General features: G+C 40.3%; 1 protein-coding gene across 1 annotated transcript in view; it reads right to left on the reverse strand.

Moving 5' to 3' along the window:
* The window catches only part of LOC145407481 (putative glutamate receptor), a 455,848-nt gene that overhangs the window by 122,916 nt on the left and 310,454 nt on the right, over positions 1–22,478 (reverse strand). Inside the window, exons 3-4 of the mRNA XM_080278412.1 lie at positions 12,584–12,712; positions 2,826–2,984 (exon numbers count right to left, since the gene is read on the reverse strand). Of these exons, the coding sequence (XP_080134538.1) occupies positions 2,826–2,984; positions 12,584–12,712 (288 nt within the window). The remainder of the gene's footprint in view (positions 1–2,825; positions 2,985–12,583; positions 12,713–22,478) is intronic.

Consider the following 22,478-nt stretch of genomic DNA (forward strand, 5'->3'; position numbering starts at 1 on the left):
TGCAACAGGTCAACTCTGGAACTGTCTCCCTCTGTATTTCCTACTTCCTATGATCTCCAGCCTTTCAAACGCAGTGTGTCTAGGCATCTTGAAATTAACGGATCTTGAATTTGGCTCTCTTTTGTATTTTTTTTTTTTTCTTGGAAGGAACGGTTTGCGGGCTCCTGGACCTTGGTTCCTTCTTCCTTGAAAAAAAAAAAAAGTCCTAGCTCTGTGGCAGGACCTCTTTCGACCAGTCTTGACTGGTCTGATTTTTCTGAAACTCTTGCCAGAACAGCCATGGGACTTGTCTTGACCAGTCTTGACCGGACTGAAAGTCTCACGAAAACGCGGCTTTTGAGAATATTGTTTCAATTAGTGGTAACTTTTCGAACTCTAGCGTTTATATATCATTTTAGTTAATCCCTTCACTAGCAGACGCCATTCCAGAGTAAAAAAAAAATCGTCTGGGGACTGCACGAATTAAGTAAATTAATGCATCATTATCACAGAGAAGCAAGAGAAGGACTTATATCAAACAAGATCCGGTGCCAAGGCACAGCACACCCGTCCCCAGAAGTCATATTAGTGCTGATTTGTAAATACAACAGGATATCTGGTCAAAGATGTCACATATCAGATGTGGAGAAAATCGGGTGAAAATTTACGATTTTATTCCCCTTTGTAATTTTAGGCCCGACCCACCTGACACTGACCCCCCTACTGTCAACTGGTGGGGGTATGACCCCCTTGATGTAATGAGACATATTATAGGATGCATATTTGAAAGCTGTACCTTTAGCTTTTGGTTTCATGTCGATATGACGAATTTGAAAGAAGTTATGGTTAAAAAATGAAATTTGTCCATCCCCGTTGTTTTACATTTTGGGAGGGCCTACAGCCTGGACTTTTGCCCAAAATTTAATCAGGTGATCAGGTTATAGCCCATCATCCCTGTAATTTTCGTCAAAATCACACCAGTAGTTTTTGCGCAAAGTTGTTGACAGACAGACAGACAGACAGACTGACTGACAAACAAACAAACAAACAGACAAACCGAGTGACGGGTAATTATTACGACAGTGAAAAGAAGGAGCGATAAACTCATGTAGACAGTGAACTGGCTAGGTCATGAATAATAGATAATGTCTAGAGCAGCACTGCATCTAATATAAACCACTTCATCACAGATACAGTATTTCTTTCCTCTCATAGCACCCCCACCCCCAATACAGATACTCAATTTTCTATTACAGTAAAAGTCCATTAATCCGAATGGCAGTGGACCGAAAATCATTCTGATTATCAGATTTGTCAAATTTTTTGGGTGGGACCCTTTAGACACTTAATTTCATGTTTAAACTGAAAATTTACCAAATGGATCACTTTTCATTCATTCATAATATAATATGGCACATATGAACATTACGTATTACAAGTTTTTTTTATTTTATAATGTATATCTGATGACACGAACTGTAAATTGTAAATTGAGAGATGTTGTTTAAATACCAGTATTGCGTAGCATTGAAAACAGCAGTTGTACGCAGGTAAATCCAATCAGAGACAGTAAGTCCAGGGTTAATAATAATATGTTTGTATTGTAAAAGCACAAAAACTTAATATGTATTACTGTGGAAAATCCTTAAACCTACAGTACGCCATCATACAATTTGCCATCAAAATATGGGCGATTCCGTCATTCTATAAATATACTTATTATTGATTAATTGATACTTTAATAACTCAGTTTTCAGGGGGATCTATCAAAGTCTATGTTCATTCAATAGCGTAGGCTTTGGATATCACAAGTTGCACATTTAGACAATATTTAACTTGTCTCTACCACACTGTAGTTGACTCTGAATTATATTCTAGTGTCACCCATAGCTGTCTTCATTAATTTCCATTGGTACTACAACATCCTGGGTGTATTTTAAAACGACTTTGAAGAGGTACAAATATTAAAAAACTAGAGTACTTGCTAAATAAACTGATATGTAAATAAACGACGGGGAATCATCCTGATGGCGAATTGTCTTGTTATTGTTGTGACGGCAAACTGACTTGACGGCGAATTGTCCCAAAACCATTCAAAAGTGGTCGGTTGTTTACGAGGAGTTGCCAGTCCATGCATTTTTCTGAGGTATGACCACACCCCTCGGCACTTCGGGGCATTTAGTGCCCAATTTGAATTTTTTATTTATTTATTTATTTATTTATTTTTACTTTGTCAGCCTTCTTAAGAAATTCGGATTATTGGGATTATCGGATTATCGGTGATCGGATTAATGGACTTTTACTGTACTTGAGTTCCTACTGTATGTGTATACCCGACTCAATCTTTTTGCTACTGATGTACTTTTATGTCTCACGTAATGTCCATAACAATTTCTCTCTCTCTCTCTCTCTCTCTCTCTCTCTCTCTCTCTCTCTCTCTCTCTCTCTCTCTCTCTCTCGTTGAGATTTCATTACTGAGTAAATGTCGAATACTCAGAGATCCTTTTCTCAAGCCCTCCTTCAAGCGATGTATGTTGGAAAACAGTAAAGCATTGACAAATTGGATCATAATAATGGCTTTGGAAACACCAGCATGTAGATGAACTTTCAAGGTCTGATTGACAATAAATTGACGTGTAGCCTAATGTATCTGGAGATTGATGGCTATACACTTGGTTTGTAGATTTCCTTCTTACTATAAAACAGTTTAAATATGGTTATGCTGATGCTGATGCTGCAGCTGATTCTAATGGTGGTGGTGATGATGATAACCATGATGATGGCGCTGCTTCTGATGATGATAGTCTCGTTTATCATCGTGCTGGATGGAGAGTAATACATCTTACGTGAAATTCATTCGCCTTGACATGAGCTGCATCACATTTTCCATGAGTCCCTGGAGGACGACCCTCTTGCCTCCAGGCTGCGTTGGGTCATCCACCTCCATCATCGTTTGTGATGGGAACTGATCGGTCGTCACTACCATATGAGGGCGATGCGGGAAGCTTTTGTGAGGAAAAAATCATTATTGTTAGTTCTCTGGTATTATAATCCTGCATTACAAAATATTTTGTAATATTCGGTAATATTTGAATAAAGTATAGTGACATATATACCAGAACACAGAGTGATAGAAATATCCCTGCGCAGTACAAGACAGGAGGTGTGGCAATGTGAAATGTTTGTGTAAGGTATTATAGTGTTTAATATGGTAGTGTAACTGTGTGGTATGGCATATGAGGTGTGGCAGAGTGAAGTGTGTGTGTATGAGGTATGACAGCATGTAGAATGGCAGTGTGCTTAGTGGCAGTGTGGGATGTGTTAGTGTGAAGTGTATGTGAAGTGTGACAGTGTGTGGTATGGCAGTATGCGCGGCAGTGAGGGGTGTAGCTTTGTAAAGTATGGAAAAGCGATTGTATCGCGTGAGGTGTGACAGTGTGTAGTGTGCAAGTGTGAGGTGTGGCCGTTTACGGTGTGGTAGCGTGAGGTGTGGCAGTGCGGGGTGTAGCAGTGTCAAGTTTATTCATATGAGGTTTCACAGTGTGTTGTGTGATGTGGCAGTGTGAGGAGTAGCAACCAGAGATGTATAAAATGTGGGAGTGTAGGTGTTACAGTGTGGCAGTCTGTGAAGTGACAGTGTGTAATGTGTGATATTGTAGCCAATGTCTGTGTTAGGTGTGAGGGATGGTACGGTATGAAGTGTGGCAGTGTAATATATGGCATAGTGAGGAATGGAAGTGTGAGGTGTATGAGGGTAATAGTATGGGGTTTTGTAGTATGAGGTCTGGCAGTGTGTCCATGTGTGATGTGACTAATGTGCAATAGTGTAACTGTGACTTACTTAATGTGGCTGTGGAGTGTAACAGCATGATGTCTAGCTGGGAGATGTGGTCGTGTCTCCTACCCAATGACTTTTCTATCATCTTTTTGCAAATTTCAAAATGCAATAAAAATATACGAAGAATGCTATAGTCATGGCAGTTACATGCAAAAGATCCTGGTTCGATGTAGTTAAAAATCATCACATTGTTACATAGAACTCGTGATGCTTCTGTACTCGTGATATCCTCAGTCAGCTAGTTTACTAGCCTTGAAAAAATACAGTGTAACGATAGATTCATTTACTGCAGGATTTCTTTCACAGTCCAATATTTGTGATAAATTACGCCGAAAGAAAAATGGAAGTAGGTAAAAAAAAAAAAAAAGTCACGTTAAAATAGCCCTAATATGTTACCCTCTGGAGAAAATTCGTGAAGTCATGTTATGAAGTTACAATTGCTATACCTAGTTTTCTGCTCTGACTGAATTACTCAGACAGCATTTTTGGTTGACGCTGATGTGTCTAAAATTCAATAAAAACTAGAAAGCACTCAGAAAGCGCATACCTTCATCAATGCCAATGCAGGATCTGTAACCGGATCCGCCCCCAAATTTAATCAATTCTTTCTTGGCTCATGGCCCACCGTTCCACAAAATTTCATTGAAAATCATTGAGAACTTTTGGAGATATCGTCTGGAAAAACAGACAGACAGACAAACATATGTGAGTACATAACCTCCTCCAACTTCACTGGCGGAGGTAAAGACAATCGATGACATGACACGTAATAGTAAAGATTCCAGAACGGAACTTTTAACAATGCACTTTTTTTTTCTTTTTTTTTTTGCCACGTGCACATTAGTATCCACATATAGTGCTTGTTCCTGTGTCACTCACTCCATGAGGTACTGTACGAGTACTTTGTCCAGGCTTTGTGTGAAAAGTGTTAGGAAAGAAATATTTTCCACAATGGCTGACCTCTCTCTAGTCTAGATGTCAAGTAGGGTGGGAACCTCATAGACTGCCCCTCACAGGGGCGGCAGCCTGGGGTGTCCCACCAACAACCGTTTGGCATGGAGAGTTATCTACGAACATGAATTTTTGCATTATGGCAAAGCTTCGCTCTTGCAACGTTATTAGTGCGGTGGGATTCCCGAGGGAAGCCTCCCACAGGAGGATGGTCCCTGGCGCTGTTAAAAAAAAGTCATTATGCATGGCCAAAGATTTTAGCTAAAAGACATGAAATTTTGCATAATGATAGATGTTCTCTCCATCCACATTTTAGACAGGATGAAACCACAGAGGGTTGCCTCTAACGGGGGAGGGTTCGATTCTGCTGCTTCCTGAAAGAGCTATTATGCATGGCCATATAGTGTTTAACCTAGGAGCACAAAGTCTTTTATAACGATAGTCGTTTACCATGCCCTCGTTTTAGCCCCTAAACCGCGGGGATGTCGGAAGCGGTCCCTGCACATACCGCGGGGATGTCAGAAGCGGTCCCTGTACATCCCGCAGGGATAATCGAGCTCCGACTGACTTTTTAAAAATATTTGCCAAAAATCAGTTATTAGTCCTAGAATATTATAATAATGTATTCATATGGCACATACCTTTAGCTTTCTCCTGGGATGTTTGTTGAGCCTTCGTCGACTACCGTAGGACTTGTGGAGACTTCTGAGGTTGGTAACAAAGTCTCCACTTTACACTTCCTGACACCTCGTAATATGATTACCACTGTCTGGTGAAAGCAATGTAAATTACAAGCGAGTACCAGCTTCCCACCCGCGCTCGTTCCCCGCTGGTATTCTGTCATTTATTATTCATAAACACACACACACTTTATATTCCTAGTACTTTATTACACTTATATATATCTACAGTATTTATCCATAAGTTTCCTTCAGTAATAGTAGTTTATTTTCACTCCAGGCATTCACCTTCTCATTCAGTAAACTACGTAGAGAGAGAAGCTTTCACTTTCACTGTCATTACTCCAAGTATTTGTACTCATGTTCTTATATTACTAATTATTTACATTTCTAGTTACATTTTCTATTGTATTTACATTATTTACATTTCTATTTTATTTACGTTATGTTTTGCAGTGTCACATGCAGTAACTTATAAAACTATTTTCCACAGTTCAGTCATATTTACATCCATTGCTTTCACTTGCTGTTTACACATTATTTACACATTATTTACATTTCCACTTGCACTGTTTTAGAAAAGCTTCAGGCTGTGGTAATAAAAAAAGCAGGTCACACAGAGGGGAACCTGGCACTCAGCGCATTGCCAAGAGGTGCGTTTGTGCTCAGGTGTGCATCTGGTGGTATGTGCACACACCTGGCACCTGCGGATCGCAGCCTTCCTCTTCGTTGTGGCAGGCATTTGCACCAGTCTCTGCCGATCCATGTATGCCCCCTGCTCAAGTCCGTCAGGAAGTCTAACAGAATAGCGCCATGGAGCTGTTGCTGTCACCCTACCATACCTCTCAAGCAGCTGCTGAACACAAGTCCTGGTAAACAACCTCAGGGAGAAGGACTTGGGTGGCTTTACCTTCATCTTGTACAGGATGAAGGCGTTCAGCATCGTCATGTCACTGAGATGAAGAAAAACCTTCCTGTACCACCTAGTATTCTTCCTGAGGCAGTCGATCTCTCCAATCATCATGTCAGACTTGTCCACCAGCCGTATGTTGATATTGTAGTCGATGACAGCATCAGGTTTCATAACAGGTTTGCCTGTCCTACGGTCGACCTTCCCACTGTCTTTCAGTTCCCCCTTGTGTACGGTGGTGAGCATGTGCACGACCCTCTTTTCATGCCGCCGTATTGCCAGCATCTTGTCAGACTTGCGTAGGTGCACATGTCCTCGCTGCAAATTTCCTACCTCAGGGAATTTTGGGAAATTGGCACGATTACTCTTGACAGTGCAGCAGGAGCCGATGCCATGGTCTGAAAGGTATTTAGCAAGTTTTGGTGCTGTATAATAGTTGTCAGTATACAGCAGATGATTCCCACCAAAATACCATTCAAGCAGCACTTTCACTACACAGCCTGAGAAGCCAAGGGGGTGTGTTTTGTCCAGATCGACAGTGCTGGCTGAATAGATGATGAAGTCAAGGATGTACCCCGTCTTACAGTCGCACAGTACAAAGAACCTGATTCCAAACCAATGACGTTTGCTTGGAATGTACTGCATGAACCTCAGATGTCCTCTGAACCGAACCAAGGATTCATCTATGACAGCCTTCTGAAATGGATGGAAGAATGACATAAATTTATCCTTCCTTCTGTTCAGAATCTCCCGGATCTTCCAGAGTGGGTCAGTCTGGGAAGGTACATCGTTGCTGGTGAAGTGCAGGTTTCCCATGATGTTATGGAAGCGATCTCTGGCCATGTACTAATTGAAGGTGGGTGAGGGTAGTAAAGGGTCCATGGACCAGTAATCTTCCAACTCATGCTTCCTTGAATGGGGCATGAGAAGCATGAGGGCGAAGAACACATACAGTTGCTGCACTCCAAGCACGGTCCACTGTTGCATTTTCACTGCACCTGCACCACTTGCAGCATGTTGTGACTCGTACCTATTGGTCTCATCACATATTATGTGCTGCATGACTTCATCATCAAGGAAGGCCAAAAGTTAGTCCACACACTCAACATCCTCATCAAGAGTGAAGGCAGGCTGTATACCAGAGGAACTCTCGTTGAAGTGGAGTTGTTCCGGGACGAAATTGAAACCTTCCGTCCACATGAAGGCGTCCGGGGTTCCCTCTCGTGGCGGTGTAGGCTGGGTGAGGATGGATGAGGGTGGCTGTGAGGCAGACTGGGCCGTTTCAGGGTCACTCCAACTGACCCTAGGTTGCCGTGTACCACTAGCGGTCCTTACTCTAGAAGCTAGTCTACTTTTACGACGAATAAGGGATTTACCTTGTCCCCTATAGCCTGCCTTCACTGTAGGGGCTGGTGGAGACTCCGACAACGAAGACTCAGGATAAATTTCGGCTGAAGAGGTGGAAGATATTAGTGAAGTGGGGCTGGGAGAGTGGGGAGGTGATTCACCTCGGGACTCACGGCGGGCTGGGTCGTGCGGGGCCTTTGTTCCGGGCTAACCCGCCTCCTCTTCATTCCCTTCCCAAATTCCTTCCCTTGCTGCATTAAGGACTTCTTTCCCTTGGAGCCATGACGAACTTGAGACACTGAAGCTCTCATATTGGCAGTTTCTGTCACTATTTCCTCCCCAAGTTTATTACATGATTCACCCGAAAGATCAAAGTCACTATCCATCATTATCATTGATAAATCAGCCAGTTCACGTTCCATAGCAGAGTCACTTAGTCCTTTACCCCTTCTCACACGAGGTTTAGTAGGGGTTGATGTCACAGAGCCCTTTGCAATAGGCGCAGAAGCGGTGGTAATGGAGGGGGACGAATCCGACATGATTTCACCTCGAAAGACGACACTAAACTGAATGATGTGGCGTTTATGGGCAGGCATGGGTTGACAATGTCAGTGTGGTGACAGCTGCTAATTTATATGCTATGCAATGATTGGCAGGAAATCAAGACAATACATAATAAATTAGGTAGTTCCAGGTGAATGTAAATATCACTTAGGCTTGTCCCTTCTTATCTTATATATATATTTTTATTATGAGAATTGGTGATATGGCATATTTCAAGGGGAAATAAGCAGGAAAAATTAGCGAACGAGTGCACGTGGGGTGTTGCCAGGTGATATTTAGCCAATTCCAGGCTTATGGCACTATTAATTACCAGTTTTCTTTTTTATTTATATTATTTTGTATAAGAATAGGGCACAGGGCTTATTTCAATGGATGAAATTAGTGGAAAAATCCGAGCAAGATAGCACGGTGCAGCCGGGCAGGTGAGAGGAGAGGGTAATGGAGGGGAGATAGAGAGGGGAGTCAAGAATGGGGAAAAATGACTAAATTGCCAACAATGGATGGGAGTACAGATGACATTAGCAGTGCTGACTATTGTTGGACACTGGCGGTACTGATAGATGATACAAGTCAGCACTTGAAAGTCCGGGCAAACTCAAAATAACACAGAATCACAAAAGTGACACCCCGCGGTATGATCCATTACGCCCAAGCATCACGAAAGTGATGCCCCACGATTAAGGGGTTAGACATGGTGAGATCCTCAGTGGCCATCTCTAACTTCTGGGGGGGAGGGGAGCAAACCGGTGGTCCTGCCCAAAGCCTTCATGTATGACCATGGTTTTGAACCAAGGAACACTAAATTTTGCATTTTTATAGACATTCACCCCAGCCACATTATAGGGAGGGTGGGATTGTAGAATCCTCCCCTCTGGGAGGACTGCCTCTAAAACGAATAACATCATAGTACTTATGTAGGAACACGAAATTTTGCAGTACTACATGGTACGGAATCTATAAAGTGTGGGACTCTCCGGGGTTTGCCCTTCTGCCTCTCCGAGAAATTTCCTTCCCCTTACAATATTGCAGGAGTCGTTGCGGCTATCAAACGTGTTCTTTGTCTTTTTTAATATCTCCGATGTACACAAAGGTGCATTAGAGAGAAGATCAATTTTATTTATGTTACCAGAAGTTAGGGAAAGCAGTGACACTGACTGGAAGTAGGAAAAGCATTTATTTTTTACTAATATTCAGGTTCCTGTAACTCAGTCTATGTTGAATAATGTCTTTTGGCATTAGCTCGAATATTTTGTTCTTTTTTTTAAATAACATAACAGAGGAAGGAAAAACAAAGCATTAAAAAAAATCCATACACCAAATTACTGGTGTCTTCCATTCATAAAATATCTGCAACAGTTGGACTTGAACAGCCATAGGTTGAAATTTCGTGGGATTCAACTCTGGGAAAGCAAGTTCCAGAGAGATGCAGTTCGGGGAATGAAAGAATTCTAATAGGCAGAAGTTCTGCAATATGGCTGTGTGACATTCCAGTCATGAGCTCTACAAGATGCCCATGTAGCACAAAGGAAGGCACGGAGAGGTGGCACAATGGACGCAACTTAGTTTGAGCATTTGCCATAAAAATATCTGTAAAATACTGTAACGCAAGGAAAGCAACATTCCTTCTTACTTGTAGGGGAGGGAGTTTATTTATAATAGCAGGGTTATTAATAATTCTAGCAGCTTTGTTCTGAATTTTGTCTGGTTTTAATGCAACCTCTCCACATCCACTCCACGAGGGTGAGCAATAATCAAGCTGAGAGCCCACATAACTCTTATAAATTATAGCTACCTGTAACTGCTCGTCAGTGAAGAAGTTAAGGACTCTGTACAACAATCCAAGTTTCTTTGAGGCGATTTTAGCACGTGATCTGACATGAAAAGTCCAGCTGAGGGCATTGTTAAGTGAGATGCCGAGAATATCAGTACTTTTGGAGATGGGAATATTAGTAGCATTGAAGGTAATATGCGAATCTGGCAATATCTGTCTATTAGGAAATTGTATATATTTGGTTTTACTAGCAGTAAATGAGACATGGTTGTTTTGTCTCCCTTCACTGATTGTAGATAAGTCTTGATTTATGGAGATGGCTGTACAGAGTCGAGAGTTTGAGATATTAAACTTTGTAAATGGGTGTCGGAGCTTGAATGAACTATGAAGCGTTGAGTCATTTGCATATGATTGGATGGGATTGTGGGTGACAGATGAGAGTTCATTAATATGAACCAGGAACAGGGTTGGCACCAGAACTGAATCCTTTGGCACGCCGGCGTTAATTGAGTGGAAATTGGAATATACATCATCTACTTTTACTCTTATTTTTCTGTCACTCAGATATGAGGAAAGCAGAGGAACAAAAGACGTTAGTCCATAGCAAGGGAGTTCGGACAGCAGGGAAAGTGCCACAGTCTGTTGAAAGCTTTAGAAATACAGTATCAAGGTTTACTGCATGAACTTCTCCATGTAGGTCGATTGATTTATAGATTGTATGAGTCAGGAGACTATGTCAATCCTGGATCTTTCGTGGTGAAAACCATATTGTCTATCACTAATTAAGTTGCTGGATTCAAGATGTTTAACTATGTTCTTTTTAATTATAATTTCTAATACCTTACCAAGGGAAGATGTGACAGCTATTGGTCTTTAATCAGAGGGGTCAGAGGAACTTCCTTTCTTTGGAGTGGGGTGGATATTGGCTTCTTTCCATGAATTAGGGAATGAAGAAGTACGTATCCATAGTCTGAATAATTTGCTAGAACACAGGCAAGTTCTGGGGAACACTTTTTCAAAACAATTGGAGGAATTCTATTCGGTCCTGTACCTTTGATGGTAGGTAAATTGTCTAGGATGATTTTACTTATCTTCTCTGAATTCTAAGTGGAACAGTTTCGGGAGAGTCAAGTTCTAGTACTGGGACGTTCTGGCTGACTTCCTCTATGGTAAAATTTCTGGCAAATGTACTGACAAAGATAACTGCTTTCCCACGCAGGTCACTTGTAATGTTGCCATCTGAAGCTTTCAGTAGGTGAATGGACGATGACATGTTAAAATTATTATTGAAAGAATTGAGAGTTGACCAGAGTATTCAATTGTCATTCCAGTTGTTTAGGAGTTTTGATGCTTGATTTTGAAGAATGTTTGATTTAGCGAGATTTATTACAGTTTTTGCATGGTTTCTAACAATTTTAAATTGAAAGTGATTCAGATGTTTTTTATTTTAAGTAAGAGTTATATGCTAATGACTTCTGGGTTGTTGCTCTGCCACAGTTGCTATCAAACCATTTTGGAGAGTTCAGTCTTTTAGTGAACTGTTGACTTGGTATGAATAAATCCATACCAGCTGGTATTAAGTCGCAAATGTGGGACTGGGTAGAATTGGCATCATTAGAGAAGAAAGACTACCATGGAATATCAGTAAGATAATTTCTAAATCCATCTCAGTTTGCCCTATCAAAGTGCCTTCGGGTCACCTGACAGGTTCAGAACGGGGAAATTTGGGGGGCTAACTAATGAGGCTTTGATGAGATTGTGGCCAGAGGATCCAAGTGGTGACAGTACTTCTATGCTGTATTGATCTGGATTATTTATTAGGAATAGATCCATGAAATGGGCATTACGGTCAGGATTATCTGGTATTCTGGTTGGTTGCTTTACCAGCTGCGTGAGATTAAACGATTCTGCAAACAGCTCGCACTCGAGACCAGCCTCGTCAGTCCTGACAGAATGCAATAACCATTCAACATTATTTACATTAAAATCACCCAAAATGGTAATTTCGGGGATAAGGACATGGTTAAGGTTACTCAGCTGTGTGGATATGGAGCCAAATACACTGGGTTCTGAAGAAGCATTGAGGGAGCGATAGACCACACAGATATTTTTGGTAATATTTTAGACAATTTAGTTTATACAATGAGTAATCAAAAATGGATGATGTGAAATTTAAAACAGTGTCAACTGTATATTGAGATCTGATATAACAACAGGTGCCGCCCTTGTTACGGTAGTTTGTGAGGCAATAACAAAATAAGCTACAGAAGCCACTGAATTCTGTTTATGCGAAAATATTGTCCAGAGGTGGATCCAGCACTGGGTTCAGTGTGGTTCAAAAGTGTTTCTTTTTAATTCATTCACAACATTCGGAAGTTTGTTCTGACCTTGGAAGGGATTAGACTGACAATCTCAGACTCCTGTATTCAGTATTATTTGAATAAAATCATCTAATGTTAGCTGTAATAGACTATGTTGTGTCGACCTCGGGAGAGTTAAATGGTAACTAAGAAAACCTCTTCACAGTGTTAATGCTGACTTACCCTGTAAACTTGTGAGGGAAGAGTTGCGTCGGGTATCTGAGAATCAAGCCACGGCCAGGTGTCCAAATGGCTACTCGCAGCGGCTGAGATTCTGGCTCACTAAATGGCACCATCGAGTACACACTGACACTGTCCAGGGTACACAAAGTATGTGAGGCAATAACAAAACCAGTTACAGAACCCACTGAGTTGTGTTTATGCGAAAATATTGTCCAGAGGTGGATCCAGCACTGGGTTCAGCGTGGTTCAAAACTGTTTCATTTTAATTCATTCACAGCATTCGTTTATTTTCCATTTTATCTCTCTCTGTCTCTGTCTCTGTCTCTGTCTCTCTCTCTCTCTCTCTCTCTCTCTCTCTCTCTCTCTCTCTCTCTCTCTCTCTATTGCACCAACGGTTTTTAAACTGTTTTCACTGCCATTGCAGTACTACTGACTTATACATTCACTGCAGTAATCAAATGGTACACTATATATAATACTGTACTGCACAATGATGAACATGTTTTTTATTTTCCTTATTGTGTTGAACATATATACTCGTACGTAGATTTAGCTTTAGATATACAGTTTCGTCAGTCAGTTCAAAGCAGTTCGAGTTGACCTCACCCTCTGATCTTTGTCCCTTGATATATTTCAGTCAAAACAGAATCCCTTTGCCGTTTTCTAACCCTCAGTCTTTCCTAGTAGCCTGATTCAAATTTACTGAAAACTGTTTGACCTATTAGACCGAACCTTTTTTATTTTCTCTGATAACTATGACTTTTGACGGATTTACTCAAAATTATTTAACCTTGTCCTTTCTGTATCCTCAAATCTTCCATGAAGTACGGTCAGAATTGCATAAAAGTCGTTTTAACTTAGCTTTGACCTTAAACCTATTCTCAAAACAACAGGTCAACCCCTGCAACACTCTATCGTGTGATCCAAATCCTATCTAGACTGATGAGCTTATATTGCTTGCATACTAAAACACACACACACACACACACACACACACACACACACACACACACAGGAAGAAGTTAAAAATAAGATCACAAGAAACAAAAAGGAGATGACAAATGTAATGAACTTACTGAAAGAAGTATCAGAGGAAATCTGTATTAAAGACATAGAGGAACACAAAAGGTTAGGGAAATACGAGAAAAGCAAGACAAGACCTCTAAAGGTGACTTTCCAGAGTGTAAACACTGTGGAAGAGATACTAAAAAATGCGAAGAATCTTATGGAAAAAGAGAAGTTCAAAAATGTATGGATAAAAAGATGCCTAACACAAGAGGAACTGGAATTACTGAAAGAGAAAAGGGAGGAAGCAAAAACAAAAAATGAGGGAAGATCAGAAGAGGAGAAGAAGAAATTTTTTTACAAAGTAATAGGATTGCAGGTACGAAAGTGGTACACAAACAGGATGGAAGAAAAAGGAGGAAGGTAGTAGAACCATGTCATGACAAGTATATAAACAAGATGATAAAGTTGATGTACTCAAATGTGGATGGAATGGTATCTAAATTACTAGAGATGAATGATTATGTCAGAGAAAATGAACCACAAATAATATGCCTAACTGAAACAAAATTAACACCAAGGATATCCAATGACATACTAAACTTAGAGGAATACAATATATGGAGAAGAGACAGAAATTTTAAAAAAGGAGGAGGAATTATAATATTAACTAAGAAAAATCTAAAAGTCAAGGAAATAAAACTAGATATACCATCACAAGTAGAACTGATTGCAGTAGAGATCGACACATCTGAAGGTAAAGTAATTATAGCCAATTTGTACATGCCACCCAGATCAAACACATGGGAAAGAGACGAATATGAGGACCTGGCAGAGAGTACAATTCAGAGTATAAGATCATTGCTACATAAAATGGAAGAGAAATCGGAAAGAATTATACTAACTGGGGACTTCAATACAAATATAAATTGGAATACTCTAGATATAAATAGCGAAGAAAGATGTTGGGACCAAAAGCTCCTGGATCTCGTACAAGAGTTTTTCTTAACGCAACATGTGAGGGAAACCACCAGAAAAAGAGGACTTGATGTACCTTCAGTGCTAGATCTAATATTTACTAGGCAAGAAAATGATATTGACAGTTTAATATATCACCCTCCACTCGGCAAAAGCGATCATGCAGTACTAAATTATAACTTCAGGATAGCATATGACATAGTAAACAGCAATGACAGTTACAAAAAGAGCCTCAACTATAAAAAGGGAAATTATCAAGACCTAAAGAAGTATTTCTTAGAAGTTGATTGGGAAAATGAGCTTAGAGGACAAGATTTAAATGCTGTATATAAAAAATTTTGTGAATTTTATGAAATAGGAGTCCAGAAGTACATCCCACAGCACAAAGAAGCATGTAAGAAAATTCAGAAATGGTTCAATACAGAATATAAAAAATCAAAAGAAAGAAGAGATTTGTTGTGGAATAGATACAGAAGACACAATAGTGAAAGGGCGTATAATAATTACAAACAGTCAAGAAACGACTATACAAGAATGAGGAGGGAAGCCCAAAAACAGTTTGAGGAGGATATAATAAATAAAAGTAGTGATCAACCAAAGCTGTTTTACAGCTATATCAGAAGCAAAACCAAAGTAAAAGATATAATACAATCCATTATGGACGAGGGAATCACTTATACACAAGAGAAAGATATTTGTGAAGCACTAAATAAGAATTTCCAATTAGTTTTTACAGAAGAAAAAAATTTTGAGAGGGACTATGTGGAACACGCATGTCCACATATACTACCAGATATACAAATAGCAGAAAAAGTAATACAGGAGGAGTTAAGTAGATTAGACAGAGGAAAAGCAAGTGGTCCTGATGAAATTTCATGTTGGGTATTACCAGAATGTGCAAAGGAGTTAAGTAAACCATTATTTATAATTTTCAAGAAATCCTTGAGTCAAGGTAAACTACCTGATATTTGGAAAAAAGCAAATATTGTCCCCTTATTCAAGAAAGGAAATAGACAAAATCCACTCAACTACCGACCAGTATCACTGACCAGTGTTGTAAGCAAGGTATTAGAAAAACTTATAAGAAAAGCTTGGGTAAATCATCTAGAAGAACACAGTATGCTAACAGAAAGACAGTTTGGTTTCAGAAAAGGAAAATCATGTGTTACTAATCTGTTGAGCTACTATGACAGAGTAACAAACACAATACAGGAAAGGGAAGGATGGGTGGACAGTATCTATTTAGATTTCAAGAAAGCTTTTGACACAGTACCACACCAAAGACTTTTATGGAAACTGTACCATCAAGGAGGAATTCGAGGCAAACTGTTTTGTTGGATGCAACACTTTCTCATAAAAAGAGAAATGAGGACAGTACTAAGAGGAAACTACTCATCATGGAAAGAAGTGACTAGTGGAGTACCACAGGGTTCAGTGCTGGCACCAATCATGTTTTTAGTGTATATAAATGATATAAACAGTAACACTGGAAATGAGAGCTATCTGAATATGTTTGCAGATGATGCAAAAATACAAAGGAGAATTACTAACACAGACTCTTGCAAAGAGCTACAAGAGGAATTAAATAAACTTCATGAATGGAGTAGTACATGGCAAATGGAATTCAATGTGGACAAGTGTCATGTAATCAAATTTGGTAAAAGTGGAAAAAGACCTGATTGGGATTATAAGTTAGGAAAAAAAAAACCTATACACATCAGAAAGAGAGAAAGACCTAGGTATGATTATCAATAACAGACTATCTCCGGCTGACCACATCAGCGAGAAGGTACAGAACATGTATACACTGCTTGCAAAAATGAGAATAGCATTCACATACATAAATGAAGACATGCTAAGAAGGATAATAACATTATTCATTAGACCAACCCTGGAATATGCATCAGTAGTCTGGAGTCCTCATCTCAAAAAGCATATAGACAAGATTGAAAAAGTTCAAAGGGCCGCTACAAGATGGATACCAAGCTTAAGGGACCTAAGCTACGAAGAAAGACTAAATAAACTGAATCTACCAACTTTACAGGAGAGAAGGAAAAGAGGTGACATGATAATGCTATATAAGTGCATATCAGGAAAGGAGAAAATAGACATAAATGATTACTTAACATATGGAGAAGCATCAGCAAGAGGATACTGCAAAAAACTGCATAAGAAGAGAGGTGATAAAGACGTAAGGAAATTCAGTTTCCCAAACAGAGCAATTGATCAATGGAATGCACTACCAAATGAAATAGTGTGTGCCAAAACAATTCACAAATTTAAGGATATGTATGATAAATATGGTTTAAGACACGGGACAGTACGAGCTTGACTCATTCCTGTAAAGATACAATTAGGTAAGAACAATTAGGTAAGAACACACACACACACACACACACACACACACACACACACAATGCCACATTTTTAAGGCCTTTTTAGACCAGTCTAGACCAGTTAGAGTTTTCTGAGCCTACTTGATGCTCCCGAGAATAGATTTTAGGCAAGTACCATCTTTAATGTGTTCCCTTGGGCTGGAGGATCAAGTGACGCGAGTCATGGTGGAATCAACAGTTACGTAAACACAGAGAATGGGATGATGATGATAAATCAATTCTCGTCGGTATTAGCGTACACAGTAGTCGTTTCTCCATAAAACAGAAAATGACAGCTCGCCAGTGTGTCACTATAAAAGTCACAATGAGTACTCATTACACCATGAAGTGAAATAGGCATGCAGCTAACTTTTTCAATTAAAAAAAAAAAACTCCAATACTGAAGGTAAAGGATGCAGTACCCCTCCTTAAGGAATGAACTGGGAAATAGGTGTGAGTGCCGTCATTACCATACAATAACCCATAGAGACTCACGAAATTTGCATTTTTCTGCAGACATTATCACCTCACTAATTCAGTGATAACTTTATTTTTAAAGTTCAGAATAAAACAAATATTGATTTCAAGTAGCATCCACTTTTATATCACCATCCCACGTCAGTGTTGGCTGTCCTGGCTCTGGGAGAGGATTGCCTAAGACCAGTCAGTCTGATTAGTCTGAAACTTCTCATAGGAACAGCCATTGGAGTAGTCTCGACTGGTTGTGACCAATCTGAAAATATCTCAAAAATGCGGCTTAACTTAAAGCTGTCATTCTGCTACAGAAGATGACGCCTGCTATATCCACAAGATTGGTATGTTTCTCATTTTTTGATGCCAATGTGTGCAAGTGTGCAGACCAATCCTGGATCTGGGAACCTAGCCCCACAGTTTGCATGTCAAGTCTGGGTTTACTGGGAGAACACTGTTTTGGTTGTGCCTTCATTATCTATGCTATTCTTTGGTCAGGCTCCAAGCTTCTTCGAGATGAATGGCTTATTTGATACAGAGGGCTTGCCACTGCTTTCTGTCCGAGGTTTTGGTTTCAAAATCTTTCGGTATAATGTTGCACTTCTTCAGAGTTGTCATTATATGATCTTTATATTTCTTTTTCTGTGCCCCTGGGTACCAACGCGCTGCTGGGTTTGGCCATACAGAACCTGGCTGCGAAGGCGGTGCTCAGGCATGCAAAACAAGTCTCTGACCCATCTCAGCTGCTTTTCTGCTAGCATGATTAATATACTGATTGACTTCACCCACGGGAGAATTTGTGACTGAGGGACTTTATCCTCCCATGTGAGTCTTAGGATGGACTGTAAGCATCCAGTGTGATACGACTAGAGCTGTTTGATGTGATGCTGGTGGGAAGTCCAGGATTCAGCACCGTATAAGAGGTGGAGAGGCATAAAACAGTATTTGAGTATACTGATACCTTTGTCTCGATTCTATAGTTGATGTGTTCAAAGACTATGGATCTGAAATGTCCAAAACAGGTTGAGACACGGTTCATTTGTCCAAGGATTTTTGCAGCAGTGTTTTGTTTATCTGCGAAAATATTCCAAGATAGGTCAAATTCACCACCTGTTTTACATTTTCGCCATTTTTCTGAAATATAAAACGTTCTGCTAGAGACGATGGTGAGACTCTGTTGTAGGGTTTCTGGGGTATTTGCAAGGACAGCACAGTCATCAGTGTATTATATCCCTAGGAAATGAGCTATTTCAGCCCTTTATTGTGCTTAAAAACGTGTAAGATTAAATAAGTTACTGCCTAGACGAAACTGAGCTTTTAATCTATTATCAGGGTTCGTTTGTTGGTGACTGAAAAGGGTGACTGCAGTTAGGAAAGATGTTGAACATGACAGGAGCCAAGACGCAGCCTTTATTCGCTTCCACATCAACATTCAAAAGTTCGAACTTGCCCTCACCTACGGACAGGTGAGCATTCATATTGTTATGCAGGCCCTTCACGGCAATAAGAAATTGTTTGGAACTGAAAATTTTGAAAGGGCATTTGATAAAAGTTCTCTGTTGACAGTGTTAAATGTTTTTGCAAGATCGATGAATGCAATACATCAGTCGTGGTTGTGTTCATGGCTTCTCTCATGTATCCATCGGGCAACAAAAATCATATCACAGGCTCCTCGCTTTTTCCAAAATCCACTCTTTGTTTCAGGAAGTGTTGATTCGATCAGATGTTTTGCCAGTTTGAATAACATTATTTTGTTTAGTACTTTGCCAGCATTCGCGAGGAGGGAGATACCTATGCTGTTGTCAATGCTATTGTCACAATTTGAGCTGTCCCCTTTCTTGTTATAGATGGTTACAGTGTCAGAAGTAAGCCATTCAGATGGAATTCGTTCGTGGTTTCATATACTGTAGTCAGTATGTGATCACGGAGGCAGTGGTAGAGGAACTGGCCATCCTCTTTGATTAGTTCAGATGGTAGGCCATCAGGGCCAGAGTCTTTATTGTTTATTAGAGATTACATGACCTCAGCAGTTCCTGCAAGTGTAGGTGGGACATCAAGTCTGTCGTTTGAGGAGCCTTTGGGATATTATCAAGGTTATCGTGCTCCACCAGGTTTCTTCAGGTCAGTAAGATATTGAAGTGTAGTGCCAATCTCACTAGAATTGCTTTCTTGTCCTTCAAGAGCTCTCATTTGGCTGATTGAATAGGGACTATGTTGTGCTTGGTTGGCTCATAGATGGTTTTGTGGTCTTGCAGAACCCATGTTTGTCATTAATATCAGCCATGCTTTACAGCTCTTTTGCTTGCTCAGTCCACCATTTGTTCTGTGTGTCATGAGTTTATCTCTGATTTTCACTATTGAGATTCGGGAATTCATTATTTTGGGATAAGGAGCTAGGATGAGCCAACCAATTTTTATGTGCTCTATTCTTCATTGCAAGAAGGTCATGCATTTCTTCAGCACTTTCGTCTAACCAGTCTTTATGGTGGCGAGTGGCGTAGCCTAGGGCTTATTCCGCAGCATTTTGAAGCAGTGTTTTAATGTTCAGCCAGTGTTTGTCTAAGTTTGTTGCATTTCTGGGATGTGGGGTGGTTAAGTGGTGGACGCTGAGAGAACTTGTCTACATGTATCGTGCCACCGCTACCACCAAATATCGTGCCACTGCTAGCACCAAATTCATGTGTCAGTTTAGCTGCTAATTCCACCGGATCCACCAATTTGTGTAGCCGTTATATGGAATAGCACAGCTGACTACATATTATGTGTTCTGCTGTTATAGTATAACTAGACCACCGTGTTGGAGATCGACGACACTGTCTGTAGTACACGTCAGCCACTCGCCGTCACTGCCCGACACTTTCCACCAAAGGTCCTCTGCCACTAGAAGATGGAAGCTGGTCTGTTATATTAAGTGGTAGCATAAGGTGACAGAAATGAGCAGATTAAATCTCTCTTTATTGGGCACAGAATAATATAACTGCAACCCGAGGGATATGTAAGAGCGATACCACCTCCCTTGGTAACTATAGGACTTCTTCTGATGCTGTACGCTCACCGTGCCGACTTGGTGCTGAGGTCAGCTAAAAGTGAGGTGCCAAGCATTTACATATACTCTGGGCTTATGCAAAAAGTAGAGATAAATGACAACTCTACTAGCACATTATACACCTCTATAGAATGGTATTAAGTACATTCACATATACCAACATAATAAATGGTTCCCCAGGACTTTACACTTACACACTATTCAGATATCTTTTCACTTCTCCTAACCTTCATTTTATCATTGAAACAGGGTGGCACTTGTGGTCTGCCATCCACCTTCTTCCTATACCACAGCTAACAGCGAAATGATATTTGGTTGTTCATAATTCACACTTCATTACACACTGTTAATTATGACTAAACAGCCTTAAAAATTATTATGTAAAATGTGTGATACTACAACCTCTTATGGAAAAAGATGTTGACACCAGAACATCGCTCGGCCACACCATTGACGTCCTCGTCGACATTGTTGTCCTAACTACCATGTTGCCTAACCAGAGTGTAGGGTAGCTAACTATTCAGGAACATCCACTTGCAATCCGCGAGTACGGACACGTGGTCTCAGTGGGTTCCTTAATTGGCGCCTTAAATAGTAGCCTAAACCACAAACACAGGACAAGACCACAATAAGTAGAAGACCAACGCCAGGACCAAAATAGGAAGGAGAAAGGTATGAAGGAAGATAGGACAGTACATAAGGCTCTAAATCGATCCTGTTCAGGTGGGAGAGGAAGGTAAGCTCCTTTAATACATGAGACATTGAAGGAAGGTAAAAAGGGTCGTAACTAGGATGAGAAGTTCACTGACAAAGCTAGATGATGCTTGCTAGGCAGAACTGATATCTCTTTACTGTGTAACTCACAAAATCAGGTGCAATATAGTACCCCTTTACTGTAAGGAATTGATTCTGAGGCACAAGTCACAGTTACGTCCTCTGTCTCAGGAAAGTAAAAGTACTGTTTCGCATGAATATGAGCATGGAAAACTGACTTCAATTGAATGGGTTGGAAGGTGCAACGTTGCAGAACAGAGGAAGTATTTGTGTCCAACAAGGCCCTCTTACACTCCTCAACCTTTAATGGTACGAGGACAAAATGGAAAGCAGGACATACATGGAGATCAAGAAATGAGTCCTTACACTTCTCAGATTCATCCACAGTCGTTTCTGCTACATATTTCTTGTCATCTGAGACAACCAGCACCTCTGGACCCTCTTCAGTAACAACAAGTGTATTATTAGCAGTAGCAAAAGGGAAGGAAATGAACCGCCATGCCTGGTACGTTACAGCATTCCTCATAGGTGCCAATATCAGGATGCCTTCATGGGTCAACTGAGCCTCTAACAATGGGTAATAATATTCCAATTGACTCAGATAAAAGAGTGGCATAAGTCCATGCTTCCACATAGCTATATCAAGTGCATTTATTAGTATATTAGTAGGAAGCAATAAAGCATTAACCCTGTTCAAACTTGCATCAATGAAGCCGTCCATCAAATTGGCTGCATGCTTCTCCAAAGCAGTGGTTGACTCGTCGAGAGCATGTAAGTACTCAGCAAATAACACCAAGTTAGCTAGGGTTGGTAGGTTAATTTGGATGTTGTTCACAAGCTCTACTAGATGGTTGGTAGTCCTAATTATCTCGTTAGCTTTGTTAGTGAACTCATCTAACTGTTTATACACATGCATGATTAATCTGTTATTGGCTTTAGCGGCCAGTGTCAAGTCATGCATCTGTCTACCCAATTGCACTACGTCCTTATCTAATGCCGTACCAAAGAGTTGTTGAGACAGGATTCCTAGAAAATCCACAAGTTCTCTCTTAGTACGTGCATGGACATGCTTGGAAAGATTAGAGTGTACGTTAGGTAAAGCAACATGCAAGTTAGTGAGCCTGTCGGTGAGCCTGTCTATATGCCTACTCTGAAGCTCAACAATTCCATGCAAGGTTCGTTCCAAAGCTTCAGTGTCAGAGTTCGTCAATCGTGGGTTTCGATTAAACATCTTTCCCACTTCCAA

Source organism: Coenobita brevimanus, chromosome 8 (genome assembly GCF_032717465.1).
Source record: "Coenobita brevimanus isolate Jiangsu-jjx chromosome 8, ASM3271746v2, whole genome shotgun sequence".
Taxonomy (NCBI): domain Eukaryota; kingdom Metazoa; phylum Arthropoda; class Malacostraca; order Decapoda; family Coenobitidae; genus Coenobita; species Coenobita brevimanus.